A 16,767-nucleotide genomic window follows, 5' to 3' on the forward strand; every position below is an offset into this window, starting at 1 on the left:
AGGCGCAGAAACAGCCATGTTTGTGACCTGGCGTGCCTTATGCAGAAGAGATTTGAACAATGACGGCCTGAACAGCCCAGTAAAGGCAGGAACATCAGGAGCGAGGCCCTCGTCCTCAGAAAATTCCAAGTCCTCGACCGTATGCTCCTCACGATCGGAATCATCCGAAGAATCAGGAGCTAAATGGTGAGCTGGCCTCTGAATCGGTGCCATGGGTGGTTGAGTCACCTGATGGGGGCCCGGTTGTGCAAGAGCCAAGGGCGGTTGTTGAATTCCCGCTGCCCACAGGGAGGACAAGGCATTAGATAGCAAAAGCTGCAAGTCCAACTGGGAGGACGATAATTGTCCATCAGCCCCGCGAAGCCCAGCGGCGATTGGTGTGAAAGTCGCTTCAGGACGAGAAACGGGAGGGGGGGCGGGGTTGCACAAGCCCACCGATGAAACATCGGGCAAAGAGACTGAAGCCCTCTTAGACAAGCGACCTGAAGTACTTGGCTGTGGTGGATCGGGCGCCGGGGCCCCACTGGGCGACGAAGGCAAAGGTGCTGGATTCAGACCAGCTGGAAAAACCGAAGCCAAGGTGGCCTGTCTGGCCTTGTCATATTGGCGCTCCAAAGCTCTGTGGCGTCGTTGGGCGTCCTTATCTGCCGCTGCCGATGACCTAGGTTGGCGGGAGTCCTCAGGAGCAGATACAACCCTGCTACGAGACTTAGACTTGTGTTTGGCTGGAGCCCTAGGAGGACTGGGCTCATGCTCCGCATCGGACGAGAAATAGGCATCCGCCATTATTAATAAGTCCGAATAAAATCTCACTCTCTTTTCGTTTCTCTTATTATTATTATTAATATATATATATATGTATTATTATCTTTTTTTTTTTTTAAGATCAAAAATGTAATAAAAAAACAGTTCTTAGAACACTTATCTTCTTTTCTTTCTTTCTTTTCTTTTTTCTTTTTTTTTTTTTTTAAACAAGAACAATCAGAACTATATACACCTAGGTACCCCTAATAACGAGGGTAACCCAAAAAAAACAAAAATAGCTCAGCCAAACGATCTTTGACAGGAAAAAACACAAACGGCTGGCTAAGGCTTTAAGGAAAAGTGGTCCTCTCAACTAGGAAGGCGATACAGAGAGAGTGGGTAACGCAGTGAAGCCGGCCCTTAAGGAAAGCTGTTGCTCCAAAATGGCGCCCGTTAACACACCGCCAAGGATAGCGCCAAAATGGCGGCCACGGACCTTCTAGAAATGGCGGCAGCGCAAGCGTCGGGAAAAACGAGGGCAAAAAAAGGGGGCAAGAGCAACCCCACCTGACGCCGCCCGAGGGACGGACGCCAGCAAACCTTACCACCGTAGCAGCCGACGCCCTCCAAGGCGCGGCGGCTGGAGCGAAGCCTCCGACACTGCCTGGGCGGCTGAAGCCCGAGCGGCAACTTTGAAATGCTGATGATCAGAGCGCAGCACACTCGAGCAATAACCTTGGAAATAATATGAATAATACGTCAGAGGCCGCAGGGCAAACCATGCGGAGCACTCCGGAGCCGCCCTACGAGAGCCACTAACAAAAAATTCCACTTGCAGATAATTGGTGTGGGGGAGGAAAGGCGGCAATCGCGAATCCCCGCGCACCACACCGGCGGCTAAACGGAAAGCAAGGAACCGCCCCGAAGGGACGGTAACCCAAGCTGCAGTTCAAACTGAGAAATTCCTGAGCGGAGGATGGGCCGGATCCCCAGGCACCTGTCTCACGCCCCGCAGCTCACCAATAGAGGCTCTCACCGAAAACGAGAAAAATACTAAGAAAAATAAATGAAAGAGCCTAACGCAACTCTGCTAAATATCCTAACTTGAGCACGAAGAGAAAAGTACACCAGTCAGTCAGCGACTGAGTGAAAAGACTGGTGCATCATGGGAAAGTGGGGCGTGGCCACAGCACGGAGAGACAGCAGAAAAATTTCACCCAGTCAAAGGAGAAGCGAGGAGTAAGGAAACCCAGAGGTGGATTGCAGGAGCAGAGGGCTGAAAAGGAACGTTCAGGTAAGACAACGTTCGATTCAGATAGAAAATTAGATGGAAAGGCTTTATGTTACAAAGGATGTGAAATCCATACTGGTGTCTAGTATCTAGGAACAAAGAGTAAAGTTAGGATTTTTAAACATAGATCATGGAACATATTTCCATCTAATTTTCTATCTGAATTCTTTGATCCGGAGCATGGGTCTCTTACTTCTATCTCCTACTTAGTCTGAACCACAAAATTACAAGTTTATTCAAACATCTATTAACCCTACTTCCAAACTCCTGCCATTATCATAAATTTCATTTAAACATTAGAAAGCTAAATTTCAGAATTAGATACTAATACTAAAGATAGCATCTGATAGTATCAGATAGGCAAAGATAATTCATCTATTTTATATTAAACTTTTAAATTGCCTCTCTTTGGAGGTTCATTGGTAGTTATCCGTTATCCAGTGGTGGGATTCTGCCGGTTCTAGGGGGTTCGGCTGAACCCTTTGTTAAATCGCTGGCTCACCCCGCCCCTTGTCCCCCCCTCCACACCATTATTTATTGCCAATAAATAGTGGTGGGCGAGGGGCTGGCGAGCCAGCAATTTAACAAAGGGTTCGGTGTTTTTTTGTAATTTTATTGGCCCGCAGAGCTTCAGCATAGGCTAATTAGCCCTTGCTTAGATCGGCTCCCGACTCTCAGCTGATTTGCTCTCAGCTGTTTTGCTCAGGGCTCTGCTGCTTGCTTGCAAAGAGTGCTGATTTTTTTCCCCCTAGCTATGCTGAAAAATGAAACAGAAAGTAAAGCAGGCTGTTGGCTTTGCTGTTGTTGCAACGTGGCAAAATGAGGCAGAGAGAGATTTCTTTTTCTTTTTCCTCACCAAAAAAGGTAGGTGCAAACAATGGGAAATTTAGGGGAAAAGTGGAGAGTTCAAGATTTTAAAACACAAAAGAAAAAAAGCTCTATTTAACTAGGGAATTGTAATAATTGAGATACTATTAATTGTATATTGTGTTGAAAGCAGAAATGGTTAAGTTGTGGTTTGGAGGAATATATGGGGGAAATTATTTGGTTTATTATTATTGGTAAATATAATTAATTGATTTGTAAGAAATTGGATTGCATGGAAATAATTGGAATATCCATGTTCATATTGATTAATATACAAAAAAGGTAGTTATATAACTAATTGATTTATATTAAAATGTTGAATTAAACAACTGTAATATTACATAATTAACCAATGTGAGGATGGATATAAAAACAGATGACAATGGGAAGGGGTATAATATAGAATAGAAGGGAAAAATTGAATTTGATTAAGATTAGAGATGAAGATGAAGGGTAATATTGGTTTTTTACAAAAATAGATGAGGAATAAATATGGCAAAAAGGAAATATAGAAATTGTAAATTTAATTGAAATGACTAAACACTGTTTAAATTTGTGAACCGGCCAAATACTCTGTTCAAAGAAAATACATTGTATGTTTGTATGTGTGTTTCTAATTATTGTTATTTATTCATATTTGTTCTCTTTTATTCTTTAAAGTTTAACAATTCATTCTTTATCTTAATATCTTTATATTTGTTTGGGGTTGGTTTTCTTCCCTTTCATCTTTTTTATTGTACAGCAATCTTTCTCCTCAAACCTACCACCTCTCTCTTTTCTTTCCTTCTTACTTTCTCTTCCTCCCCTTCTTCTTCTCCTCCCTACTTCCTCTTCCTTTCTCCTTCTCCTCCTCTCTTCCTCCCTCTCTTACTCTCACTCCTACTCTAATTTCCCTTCCCTTCCTTCATCCCTCTCTATTGCTGTATCCTTTTATGCATATGGACTACTCAGAGGGCTGAAAAAGTTATTTTTGACTGGTCCTCGCACTTTTGACCAGTCCTCAAACTTAAGACTGTCCTCACATTTTACGTTTTTGCCCTATCTTGTCACCATGATGAAGAGAAGCAGTTGTGAAATGAGTGACACGGTTGTTAAGAATGCTACAATGGGCATAAATGATGACCAGTCATAAGTGCGAAGACCGGTCAAAAGTGCGAGGACCAGTCAGAAATCACTTTTTTCAGCCCTCTGGGTAGTCCTTTTGTGCATATGGACTATTCAGAGGGCTGAAAAAGTTATTTTTGACTGGTCCTCACACTTTTGACCAGTCCTCGAACTTATGACTGTCCTCACATTTTACGTTTTTGCCCTATCTTGTCACCATGATGAAGAGAAGCAGTTGTGAAATGAGTGACACGGTTGTTAAGAATGCCGCAACAGGCATAAATGTGAGGATGGTCATAAGTGCGAGGACTGGTCAAAAGTGCGAGGACCAGTCAGAAATGGCTTTTTTCAGCCCTCTGTAGTCCCTATGCAGATAGCCACGCCCACCGGTCACATGACCAGCTAGCCACGCTCACCCAGTCACATGACCAAGCCACACCCCCAACTAAGCCACGCCCACAGAACCGGTTGTTAAAAAAATTGAATCCCACCACTGCCGTTATCTACTATTTACTGCAGCAGGATTTCTTTCTTATTTAACACTGTTTATTTTGATATAAAATAATACCTCACCTTTATACTATTCAGGGAATAAATTCATAAAGTTTGTTAAGGGCCTGGAGAATAATAATCTGTTTTTGTTCTATAATATTGTGGCCAGATATTATTTCAATTAGAAAAGTATTGCAAAATATATGAATAACATTATGAATATGTTAAGCTGAATTAGAATAATTTATAAATTGTTGCAACCATTTTAATAGAAGCTATAACAAGGTAAAAGTGGAAGATTCTTAAACAATCCATCACTTGCCTCCTGTTATAATTATTTCAGGGTCATAACACAGAACATTTCTATGCATCACTCAAAAATATGCTTCACTAAGTTCAATTAGTGCAGAAACACACGGTCAATTTACTTTTTCCCTTACTTACTTTCATGCATGAACTACCCAATTTCTTATGTTTGCCTAATAGTTTTATTATCCACTAGTTCTTCTTCCACTGTGACATTATATCCCAGAATAAGTATAATTACATAATTATGAACTACTAATTGTAGTTAATAATTTGAACTATCCTAGGTAGCAAGATGGAAATTTCTAAATCTGCTATGAATTAGGGCTACAAAAATCAATCTCCTTATGACATAATGTACAAGGTAGTTTTTCAGCAAATATTATTTTGGTGGAAAAGATTATAATTTTTTTAAAAAGTCTGGCTCAGAAGCATTTACCTATATTTTATAATTTTGGGAATATACCCAGCAATTTACCGTAAGTGGACCTTTCCTTAAAATATTTAAAAAGCTTTTCATAATATAGAATGCTGAACAGCATTCAACATAAACATACTGGGAACTAATCTGCATGATTCAGTATCCTCTTCAAAATATTTTAAGAGATTTATGATCCCTAATGTATATAAGCCTGTATTTATACAAATGTGGTAGGGAAGAAGCAAGTCAAGAGTTTTCTTTTCCTATATATGGAATAGAGAGAGAGAGAGATTTCTGTTAGCATTTAGGTATTTTTTAAAAACTGAAATATTGTAAAATTTTGGAATTGATAAGAGGACACTGTAATGGGAGGATAATAGATTGTGTTGACAGATTGCAAGATCCAGGAATAAAACATTCCTATTAGAGTGTAAAGTATACATTCAACTACAAATGCAACTTCCTGTTCAAAACCTAACACTATACAAAAAATATCTGAAGCTATAGAAACTGAATACTGAACTGAAAATATCCTACCAGAGAAACTGCTGTTATGAATATGAAATGGGCTGTTTCATGCCTTTTGAGACCTTTTGCCAAAGTGGTTGAAATTGCCCATTTTGAGTTTATAATGGCTGTTTCCCATTTGAATGGGATGTTTTGAATTCAAATGAGTGTATTTCGAATTTGAATCAATTGGATTTGAAATATTTTGTATATCTTTACCAAAAAAACCTTTAAAATTTGAGTATTCTTATTGAATTTGGCTATATTTTCATACATAAATCGAGTGAACTTGTTAAAGTATCAGACTAGAAATCCGGTGACTATGAGTTCTAGACCTGCCTTAGGGACAAAACCAGCTGGGTGGCTTTGGGTTACTCAACTTCTCTCAGCCCTAGCACTGGGAAGCAATAGCAAACAACTTCTGAAAAAACATACGAAGAAAACTTCAGGGACTAGTCAAGGCAGACTAGAATCTGAGAATCAAGCACGATTGAACAAAAAAAATAAGATTATATAAATCTACATACTTATAAATATTGGCTAATTAATTCTTGCTTTACGTATGATATAATGCATATTATATTAAATATCTTTATTATAACAAATAAAATATATAAAATTTATTTATTTATTTAATAATCAACAATGATCTATTTCTGCAAAATCTACTTCTTTATAAAAATGGAACCAAGTATGCATCTTCCTTGAAATCCTGACTTTCAATGTAACAAAAGTCCAAGCTTCCATCTAGTAATTAACATGGTTTTCATAGTAAATAAAAATCATGCTATGTGAAAAAAAAATTGGGCCAGACAGACCACTAAATATAGTTATACAGAAAGTGATAAATATGATATTTAATATGAAAAACCTCCAGGAAAACGTAATTTTCCTATATGCTTAAGTAGTAACTGTTTAATGTGATTTTAGTATCATTTATAAAGAAATCTGAATTGAAAATATCATACTTACCTCTGCCCTTTTAAGCATTTCCCATTTATTTAGGATTTTCATTGCATAAATGCGTTCTGTGCACTTCAATTTTACAACTGCAACCTACAATTTAAAAAGTAAAAATAACTCCATGATGTTCTAGTATTATTTATTCATTTCAGTTTTGAAGCCACCTGACTTTTGGCATGTTACAGATAAAAAATTAAAAGAAAACAAGGTATTTAAAGGGGAAACAAAGACATCAACCAGAGACAACACCCAAAGAAACAAACAGCAAAATTTACAACAGCTGCTGTAAAACTGGGAGGGAATGAAGCAGTGGTATGATATCTCGCTTAATGACCCTTCACTTAACAATCCAGATTCTGTGCCAAATTGGGGTTGTAAGTGAACACTACTTGTATCTACCATTAAGAATCTTGGCTGCTTTCAAAATGACATAATTTGTTTCCTAGAGGGAGTGGCTCACATCAGAATTGGGTTTCCTCATTTTTATTACAGTTGACATAGGAGAATGTTTTCATGAACCCCTTAAGTTTTGATTTGAATAGCAAAGTTAATTTTACTACAGGTAGTTGTTGACTTCTGATCACAATTGCGACCAACATTTTCATTGCTAAGCAAGACAGTTGTTAAGGGAGTTTTGTCTCATTTTATGACTTTTGTCAGTGCCATTGTAACTTTGAATAGTCACTAAACGAATGGTTATAAATTGAGGACTAGCTGAATAGAATAGAATAGAATAGAATAGAATAGAATAGAATAGAATAGAATAGAATAGAATAGAATAGAATAGAATAGAATAGAATAGAATAGAATAGAATACTATTGCACAGTGCAGACCCTGTGACAGAAAAAGCATTCCACTGAGATCCCATCAGATGATACTCTTTTAAAGACAGAATCTGGAACATGCCCACCGCTCTGTTAGACCTTATTGGAATGGGCAGAAAAAGTAGGGAAAAGATGGTCGCTCAGGTAGCCAGTCCTATGTCATGAAGGACTTTAGAAGTCTTAAATAGCACTCTGAATTGCAACCAGAGGCTAACTGTAAACCAGTGCAGACTGCATGCAAAAGTGTTACACAAACATTTCAAGGTGTGCCCATAACTTTATGCATTGATGCACTCTAGGCCAACTGTAGTTTTGGGGTGGTTTTCAAGGTTATTTTCACTGTTGCATGTTGCAATAGTCCACACGCAAATATAATAAGGTATGAATGACTGTGAGAAGGGGTTCCTGATCCAGAAAAGGGCAAAGGCGGCCTGGCTATAGCTGGGATCTACTCTTCAAGCAGGAGTTATGAGTCCACACTAGTTTTCTCCAGAGAAGTTCTATGCCATTTTAGAATTAAATACAAAGAATTCATTCAGACAAAAATACCCAGCCACTCAGCCGTATCAGGATTGAGTTTAAGTTTCTGTTCTTTCCATCTAGACCCCAGCAGCCTTCAGACATTGGGATAAAATAGAATCATTTGGTCAGGTTGGGCTGGAGATTTTGTTCAATTTATCACCAGCATATTGATGATACATGAACCTGTGTTAATGAATGACATCACCCATCAGCTTCCTGTAGATATAAGCAGGCTGATGAAAACATCCAATCTTGTGCCATTCTGTTCCCACTTCTCAATATCCTCAATACCAGTAGAATTGACAGCACAGTGAGAACCACTGTAATACTGCGCCTCCACTCCTATTCCTGCAGTCCATCCAGAAGGCTACCATGATCAATGGTATCAAGAGCCACTGAGAGATCTAAAAAATTGCACCATTGCTGTCCTGACTGAGGGAGAGGTTACTGAGAAGTGTGTTCAATGCCATCTCTATACTATGCCCCAGGGCAAAGCTAAAATTATTGAGCTGTCATCTGCACCTCTATAACTGTCTGGTTTGGTTCTGCAGCCCAACAAGACAGACACAGACTTCAGAGGATTATTAGAACTGCAGAAAAAACAATTACTACCAACCTGCCTTCCATTGAGGACCTGTATATTACATGAGTCAAAAAGAGGGCTGTGAAAATATTTATAGACCTTTCACATCCTGGACATAAACTGTTTCAACTCCTACCCTCAAAACGACGCTATAGAGCACTAGACACAAGAACAGTTTTTTCCCAAACACCATCACTTTGCTAAACAAATAATCCCTCAACACTTTCAAACTAGTTACTAAGTCTGCACTACTATTAATCTTCTCATCGTTCCTATCACCCATCTCCTCCAACTTATGACTGTATGTCTGTAACCTTGTTGCTGGTATCCTTAAGATTTATATTGACTTTTTCCCTATGATTATCATTAAGTGTTGTACCTTATGATTCCTGACGAATGTATCTTTTATTTTATGTACACTGAGCATATGCACCAAGACAAATTCCTTGGGTGTCCAATCACACTTGGCAATAAAGAAATCTCCAGAGGTCTGCGTTATCTTGATCTTGCCATTCTTTAAATAGGTCTTGGAAGACCTGATTGTTTTCCTAAGCTCTTTGTTAGGAAGTATGTGCTTTTGTGAGAATGTTGTTGGTTTTTTTGAAAAGTTTTTTTTTTTAAAAAAAAAAACATGAAACATAAAATACATCTTTTTAGAGCAAGGATTTGATCCGGTATAAAGTAAATACAATTACTCACATTCCCTCAACCAATTTTGTTCCAAATTTTATCCATTTACCTCTTTAAAAAAAAAGAAAAGAAAAAGAAATCTTATTCTAAACATTTAGATTTTAAACATTCTACTATGTCACCCTAAATTCTAAACAATTATTTCCAAATAGACATCATTCCAAATCTTTGTCATTAATGGGTCTTAGAAATGAGGAATATATATGAAATATTGATTGTTAAAATGACAAAAAAAAGTGAGAATGTTGTTAATGTGCTCTATTAATTCCCTGCTTTCTTTTTGTTTTTATTTATAGTATTTGTTTTTAACTTATATGCTGTACATGGTTGTTATGTATTCAGCAACCTATACATTTGATTTATATATAATATTGTGAGATGCAACACATAGCTACGAACAGATCATCTTCAATTATCTAGCTTCCATTGTAAAAGGAAGGTGGGTTCAAAACAAAGAATTCCTCCATTGGAAAAATCACTCAACAGTATGTTTCCTTAGTCATCTGGGAGCTTTAAAGGTATCTTACCTCACCAAATGCACCTCTGCCAATGACTTTTATGATTTCAAAGTCATCTCGATGAAGTTGCATTTCCTTCACCAACTGGGTAAATGGTTTGGCTGTTTGAAAATAAGAGGAAATCTCAAGTTAAAGTTTGTATATTGCATATGATGTAAACTTTCGGATTGGTATCAATCTGTATATTAGTTTAGAATTGATAATAAGACATCAAAAATTACTACCTCTATCACAGATTACATGGTCTAATATAAAGAACCCTATCTAGACTTCCTAGAACAACTAACCAATGAATTAAAAAAAATAGGTGGCCCAAAAAAAAGCCCCCAACCCAGTTACATTTTTCAGTCCAAATAAAAATGCTAGCTAAGCTAGGAAGCAAGTAGGCAATGAAAATTCTCAGAGATACAGAATGTATCTCTTATTAATAAAATAAGCAAAAGTGCTAACCTTAAAGAAGAACCTCAAGCCTAGCTGCAAGAAATTAACAAATAGCCTTGGGAAAATAAGGCTTTCAGAAAGCTCCTAAGGTAAAAGTACTACTTCAGGTCAATAATTATTTGGCCTTTGAATCTAAAAGAACCATTGTATAATGTTCTATATTACCACTATTATCTCATACTTCGCGTACCCTATTAAATATTTTAATGCAATGAATAATCCTAATCGTATCAATCAGAAAAAAGTTATTTGTAATTAACTAGTTTGATGTTGTTTATATCTAATCAAATGTTTATTACTGCAATCAAATCAAAAGATGATTTGCATATATCAATAAAGAAGATTTGTGTGCCATACCTCTCAGGCTTTTGTATTCTCTCCATACCAAAATCCATCAATTAACTTTTGCTTTAATGTAATTGGACCTTTAAATATATTCCTGGGAGAATTCTCCTAAAGCAGTCAACACAATGTTTGCAATACCACATTCAGTAAATAACTTCGTCTATAAGTTTCCTTTCCCAGATATCTTCACAAGGTCTTCAAATGGAAGAATTAGGAACAAATCTGGTTTTCTGAAGGACACCAACTGATCCCATGTTCAGTTACTAACCTTATGTAATCTAGAAGTAGCACCCATACCGGTAGTAGATCTAGAAATACAATTTACTGGTAGTTTACTGGGTGAATGGAGATATAATTCTTATGCACTATCTTCAATCACCTCAAATAAAATTAACTGCTTATCAAGCCAGGTCCTAGAGATTTCATTATGTGCCATCAACTTAGTATTGACTTTGAATGACCACACACATCATTTTTCTCCACAACAATCTGTCCCTAGCATGGTCTTTCAGGTCTTCCAGTGGAACATGCAACACTACTGTAATTGAGTCTAACCACTTTATTGCCATTCTTCCCTTTGCTTCCATCTTTCTCAAGCATTATAATCTTCTCTAGAGAGTTAGATCTTTACAACATGAGTCTGGAGTAGGAAAATTTGAGTGTGGTCATTTGTGAGTGGATAAGAACTCTTGAGTTCATTTGTTCAATAATCCATTTGGGTTTTTTTTTCCCCCTTGGATGTCCATAGTATATTTCAGGAATCTTCCATAACACAAAACTTCAAAAGCACGGTCTTTCATTTTTTAAAATTCAACTTCTCTTTTTATATTTCAGAGAATACCATTGTTTATACTATTTTAATATAAACACATCACAACATCTGAATGTCTTTTTCAAGGCCTTCATGAATACCAGTCTACAGCAAGGGTGTCAAAACTCAGCACAGGTTACCGTCACATGACATTTCACAACATTTTTCCCATTCATGGAGCTGGGATGGGTGTGGTCTGCGTGTGACACATCCAGTCCACAGGCCGCCAGTTTGACACCCCTGAGCTACAGCATATTTCTTAACAACTTGTTCCTTTACTGTTGATGTTGATCATAAAAGGGAGAAGCTAACTACCTCTTTGATATCATTTCTACAACTTACACGTGCTATTAAACTACTAATTAAGCAATAAACATGGTTTATAAATGACAATGGTTTGATTCACACAATATACTAATCCAAAAACACATTAGAGTTTAGCACAATACATGAATAATCACAAAAAATTAAAGTTGAAGGCATGTTTAGAACATTTTAATGTTTTATAGAACATTTTATATTTGTATAAAGGAAACACATTATACCACAATAGGCAACAAGTCCAAAGGCGAACTTATTCTTATTCCAAATTTGCCACACTTTTAATAATCATATTCTACAGAAATACATGCACCCACAAACAAGTAAAAGAAGTTTCCAAATAAGACAAGAACAATTCTTAAATATCCTGTCCCAGCCATGGAAATTGGGACACACAGGTAAGTTTTATATTTTTACTAAAAAGGTCTTCAAACAGAATTTAAATGGCAAAAAAGGATTGGACAAGCAATCATAATCCCTCATACCCAAAATACCCAGCCCACAAAATTTCAATCAGCTTAAATTAGAAGTAAGAAAGAATTCAAATTGTAAACAAGGTACTAGAAGGTCAAATAAATATAGTATGAGGGTCCAGGGTTACTACTTGTGAGGGTAGGCTCTTAAGGAGGTTCAGGAATACAGTGGTGAGGTAAATGGAGAATTGTTGCCAATGAATCTGTCAGGTACACAGCTCCTCTTATATAGAAGTAGCATGATCTAGATTTGTTCCATTGAGGGGGTTGAGGTTCTTTCTGGCCAACAGTTTTCCTGAGTGCCTTTGATCAGCCCACCACTTTTCAAATTGGGAGAAGATGCTAGTTCTACCTCCTCATCTTCTGAGGCCAGGGATAGCTGCCTCTCCTGGTTTCTAAGCAACGCTTGCTTTTCCTGCCTGACTCTTCCAGCTGAATCCCCTCAGGCTGCTCAGGTTGCTGACCCTCCTGTAACTCCTCTTCATCTTCAGAGTCTGAGCTGGCCATGACATTAAGTGTAGCAAGTAATCAATAACTCGCACAATAGTTCTATTTATTCTAGTCCACCAAGAACAGATTCTGTGGTAGCAGTCTCACCTGCATTTCTTAGGTACATACAAGACATTGAGCGGTGAAGGAGAGCACATATGGTTGTAAGAGAAGAGCTGACTTGGCTAAACATAAAGATTGTCATTTGAAGCAGAAATAGCAGAAAGGAAAAGGGAGTAAAAAGCAGACCCATAATGGGGGGGGGGTTATGAAAGTCATGATTTACCTAATCACCTGAGGTATTACAGTAGGTACTAATAGTTCACCCACAACACAAAGCCATGAACCATGCTTTCCAAGAGTTAGTGGCTCAAATTTAGCCAAAACCTACTAAGTGATATAAAATAGCTTAATACAAGGTTTGAACTCTGTCAGTGATGATTCACACAAGTTTAGTAAATTACCTCATAAGGTTGTAGGGAAAAGATAAAATAATAATTTCATTTTTAAGATTTAAAATATTTTACAACCATTCGGTCTTGTCTGGGTTAGGTCTGAGCCTGTTGACTCCCATCCAGATCCTCACAGCCTCCAGGCACCGGCACATCACATCACATCTTGGCTATTGTCAAAAAGCTAAGCAGGATTGGACTAGGATAATTCGAGGATGGGAAATAACCAAGAAATACCAAAGCTATAGGCTAATCTCTGGTCACCTTAGAATTAAAAGTAAACTAGTTCCATATGGTTGCCAGGAAAACTACATAGAAGTGTTAGGAGACCTTATCTTTGCCTTTAATGAAACTGATAGGCAGTATACTCTCATTTATTAAATAAACGCTGTAATTAGCAACTGGAATTAGTTATCACTGGTGTGTTTGATAAAAATGCTTTTAAAATAGTATGCTCCTTTAACATTTAATTTTGGGACAATATTCATAGTATTTTTTTCATAGTTTCCTGGATAACTTAAAGTGTTTCTCCATAAGAATGGGATTTACAGAAGTTGGAAAAATGCCTTGTTATGTGTTGTTAAGTGCTCAGAAGAGATCTAGGCATAGTCTATCAACAGCAGGTACCAGTTTTCCATTGCAGGTATACTTGATTCTGTTTGTAAGTCTTCCATTCTGATATTTTCAGTATACTGACCAATTTGGAAGGAAACTAATATTCCCTTAATTAGGAAGAACTGGATATGTGCAGAAAATTTTGAATACAAAATGCTCCTTTTTGTGATCAAGATGTCACTATTTTGAGAGCATGAAATGAACTGTGCTTATAACTTTGGACTTTTCAAGCAAATATGGAATTTTTTAAAGTCAAAACAGAGCTGTTTCAAACTCAGTACAACCTGTTTTTCACTCAGAACAGTATATAAAATGGACACAAAATAGGAGTTTCACATTTGAAATAGCTTGAATTTCAAAAAAAAAGTTTTAAATTAAAGTTCAAATTTAAAGTATTTTATACACCTTGCTAATAATAGTACAGTAATCTAAAGCTTTCCCCTCCGTGGGGGAGGGCCTTCTCTGTGGCTGCCCTGGCTCTCTGGAACCAATTATCCCCTGAAGTCCAGACTGCCCCCACCCTACTGGTCTTCCGGAAAGCGGTAAAGACCTGGCTCTTCCAGCAGGCCTGGGGCCGTTGATCTCGCTACGGTGATCTTGCGAGATCCGGCCACGAATTGGAGTGTATGGGTTTTAATGTTTTCTTTTAAACTTTTGTACGGGATATTGTTCGCATTGTTTTATTCTCTGTTGTAAGCTGCCCAGAGTCTCTAGGGAGTTGGGCGGCATAAAAATGCAACAAATATATATATATATATATTTAATTTGATTTATATGCCGCCCTTCTCTGGAGAATCAGGGCGGCTTACAGTGCATTAAGCAATAGTCTTCATACTTTTGTATATTTTATACAAAGTCAGCTTATTGCCCCCACAAACTGGGTCCTCAATTTACCTACCTTAGAAAGGATGGAAGGCTGAGTCAACCTTGAGCCTGGCAAGATTTGAACTTACTTTAATTGCAGACAGCTGGTTAAATTACAGTGCCTTGTCTGCAGATAGCCAGGTGCTATCATCTAGCTAAGCAATAGTTTCAATGGCAAAACAAACAAACAAAGGATCATGTATACTTTTCTCTACTTCTCAGTGTTGTCATTCTATAATCATAACTAATTTAAATTAAAATTAAAACGAGGAGAACTAATTCCAGGTTCACTTTGAAAAAGAACTGAACCTCAAATAACCTACATTTTAAAATCTCTATCTTAACTTTATTACCCATTGTCCTCCCTCAGTTCTTTGAAGGGTTAAATGTCCTTTCTTTATAAAGAGGACAAATCTATTCCAGAGTCTCTCAACCATTTCGGCAACACTCTTCCGTGGAGAGTGGTTTTTCCATGGACTGGAGAGGGCATGGTTTTACATGCTGCCTGCACCCCATAGTTGGACTTTGCTTGTTTACCCGGACAGACCAGTTACTGGCATGCAACGGACTGGGCACCCCTGATCTATTCTATTCATTTCTCCATCTAATATCAATTCTGCCATAGTGTTTCTAGAGTGACAGTCTTAAACTAAACAATCTACACATGAATGTATTTATGTAATTATTTTTATGCCATCCACTTTTAAATGTCCTTGAAGTAGTGTACAAACATGAACACATCTCAGACTCATGAAAACGAGAAGGGAGAAAAGAAAGATAATGCATCTGAACACATTCAAAAGCACATTATACACACATAGAAACATTAGTATCTCAAATAAGTACTGTAAATAGCCTGAATAGGACTGTAGACAGTCCAAATTCTCTTTGATCTACATCATACATGATTATTTCAATGTTACTGCCCATTAGAGAGGGTGAAATGAGGGCAAGGTAATGTATACTATGAGGAAGTGTTTAGGAATCAAATAGGAACAAAAGGATTCTTATTTTTCATCCGAGTTCTCTTTTACAGGGGAAAAAAGTACTGCCTGAATAATGTACGTTATAATTACATTCAAGCAACCAGAATGCCTATCTTCTGTCAACCACAATGCTTGAAAACGAAAGATAAGTACACAAAGGAAATAACCTTGATGTTTTATAAATATTCCTGAAGGACCTTTGAATGTTATCAGACACAAACATTCATTCATGTATGCATTACATAATAACCCTAAAAAAATATAAAATTTTGTCTTCTATGGTAAGTCTCATCCAATTTTATCCTCTCAAAAGCAAACCTGGAAAACTGACTGGGTGGAATGCAAATGAGTCTTAGCCACTTGTGAACAGCTTTTATGGCATATAAAATCTACCACAGGTGATCGTTTATCAATCATTCATTCAGTTACTTTTCAAAGTTACAATGATACCAAATAAATGTTAGATAGAAATGGTAGTTTTCGTGATCAAAATGGGCAGCCTATCCATATATTTACTGCATGATGTGCTTCAACTCCTCCTACCTGCATATCCCCTCACAATTTATTCACCGCTTTGGCTGTCCTATGCTCTGCTGCCGCTGCCTATCCCTCATGGAGGCATCCCAAAGGGCTAACAGTTGCAATGGCCGAGCACACCTTGTCAGCAGCAGGAAGAAGACGACATCAAAAGTGAGCTGGTGGGGGGGAATAGGGAAGCAGGACTGAACAATGGCAGTGCAGTGCAGGGCAGCCAAATAGACAGAGAAGTGGGGAGAGGAGATAGGCAAAAAGGGAAAGCTGGACAAGAAGGCTCAGCAGGGCAGCTCTCTTCATCTGCTGAAGAGCTCAATGGGTCCAGGCAGGAAGCATGAGGTCCTCACCTAACTACCACAACCAAGACTACCAGAAGTGTCCTCATAGGCCATATGGTCACATGGTATTTTGTCCAATGACCACTTTGCTTTGCAACAGAAATTCCCAGTCCCAATTAGAATCATTATACAATATAATGACTGTAGAAGAGCAAGTGCTTTTCTGACATTTTTCTCATTGCACTATTTTTTTAAAAATATATATATTTTGAAGTGTGAAGGAATCTGTCATTCCTTTCATATGTAACTGATAAAACAGAATGAC

The 16,767-nt window shown here is 37.7% G+C and overlaps 1 protein-coding gene across 3 annotated transcripts in view; it reads right to left on the bottom strand.

The window, feature by feature from the left end:
- The window catches only part of CDC42BPB (CDC42 binding protein kinase beta), a 105,542-nt gene that overhangs the window by 70,949 nt on the left and 17,826 nt on the right, over positions 1 to 16,767 (bottom strand). For all 3 annotated transcript variants that reach the window (XM_070942098.1, XM_070942089.1, XM_070942079.1), the window contains exons 2-3: positions 9,843 to 9,934; positions 6,705 to 6,788 (exon numbers count right to left, since the gene is read on the bottom strand). In XM_070942098.1, the coding sequence (XP_070798199.1) occupies positions 6,705 to 6,788; positions 9,843 to 9,934 (176 nt within the window). The remainder of the gene's footprint in view (positions 1 to 6,704; positions 6,789 to 9,842; positions 9,935 to 16,767) is intronic.

Source organism: Pituophis catenifer, unplaced genomic scaffold (genome assembly GCF_029215685.1).
Source record: "Pituophis catenifer annectens isolate HBS135680 unplaced genomic scaffold, rPitCat1.0.hap2 SCAF_1, whole genome shotgun sequence".
NCBI classification, from domain to species: Eukaryota; Metazoa; Chordata; class Lepidosauria; order Squamata; family Colubridae; genus Pituophis; species Pituophis catenifer.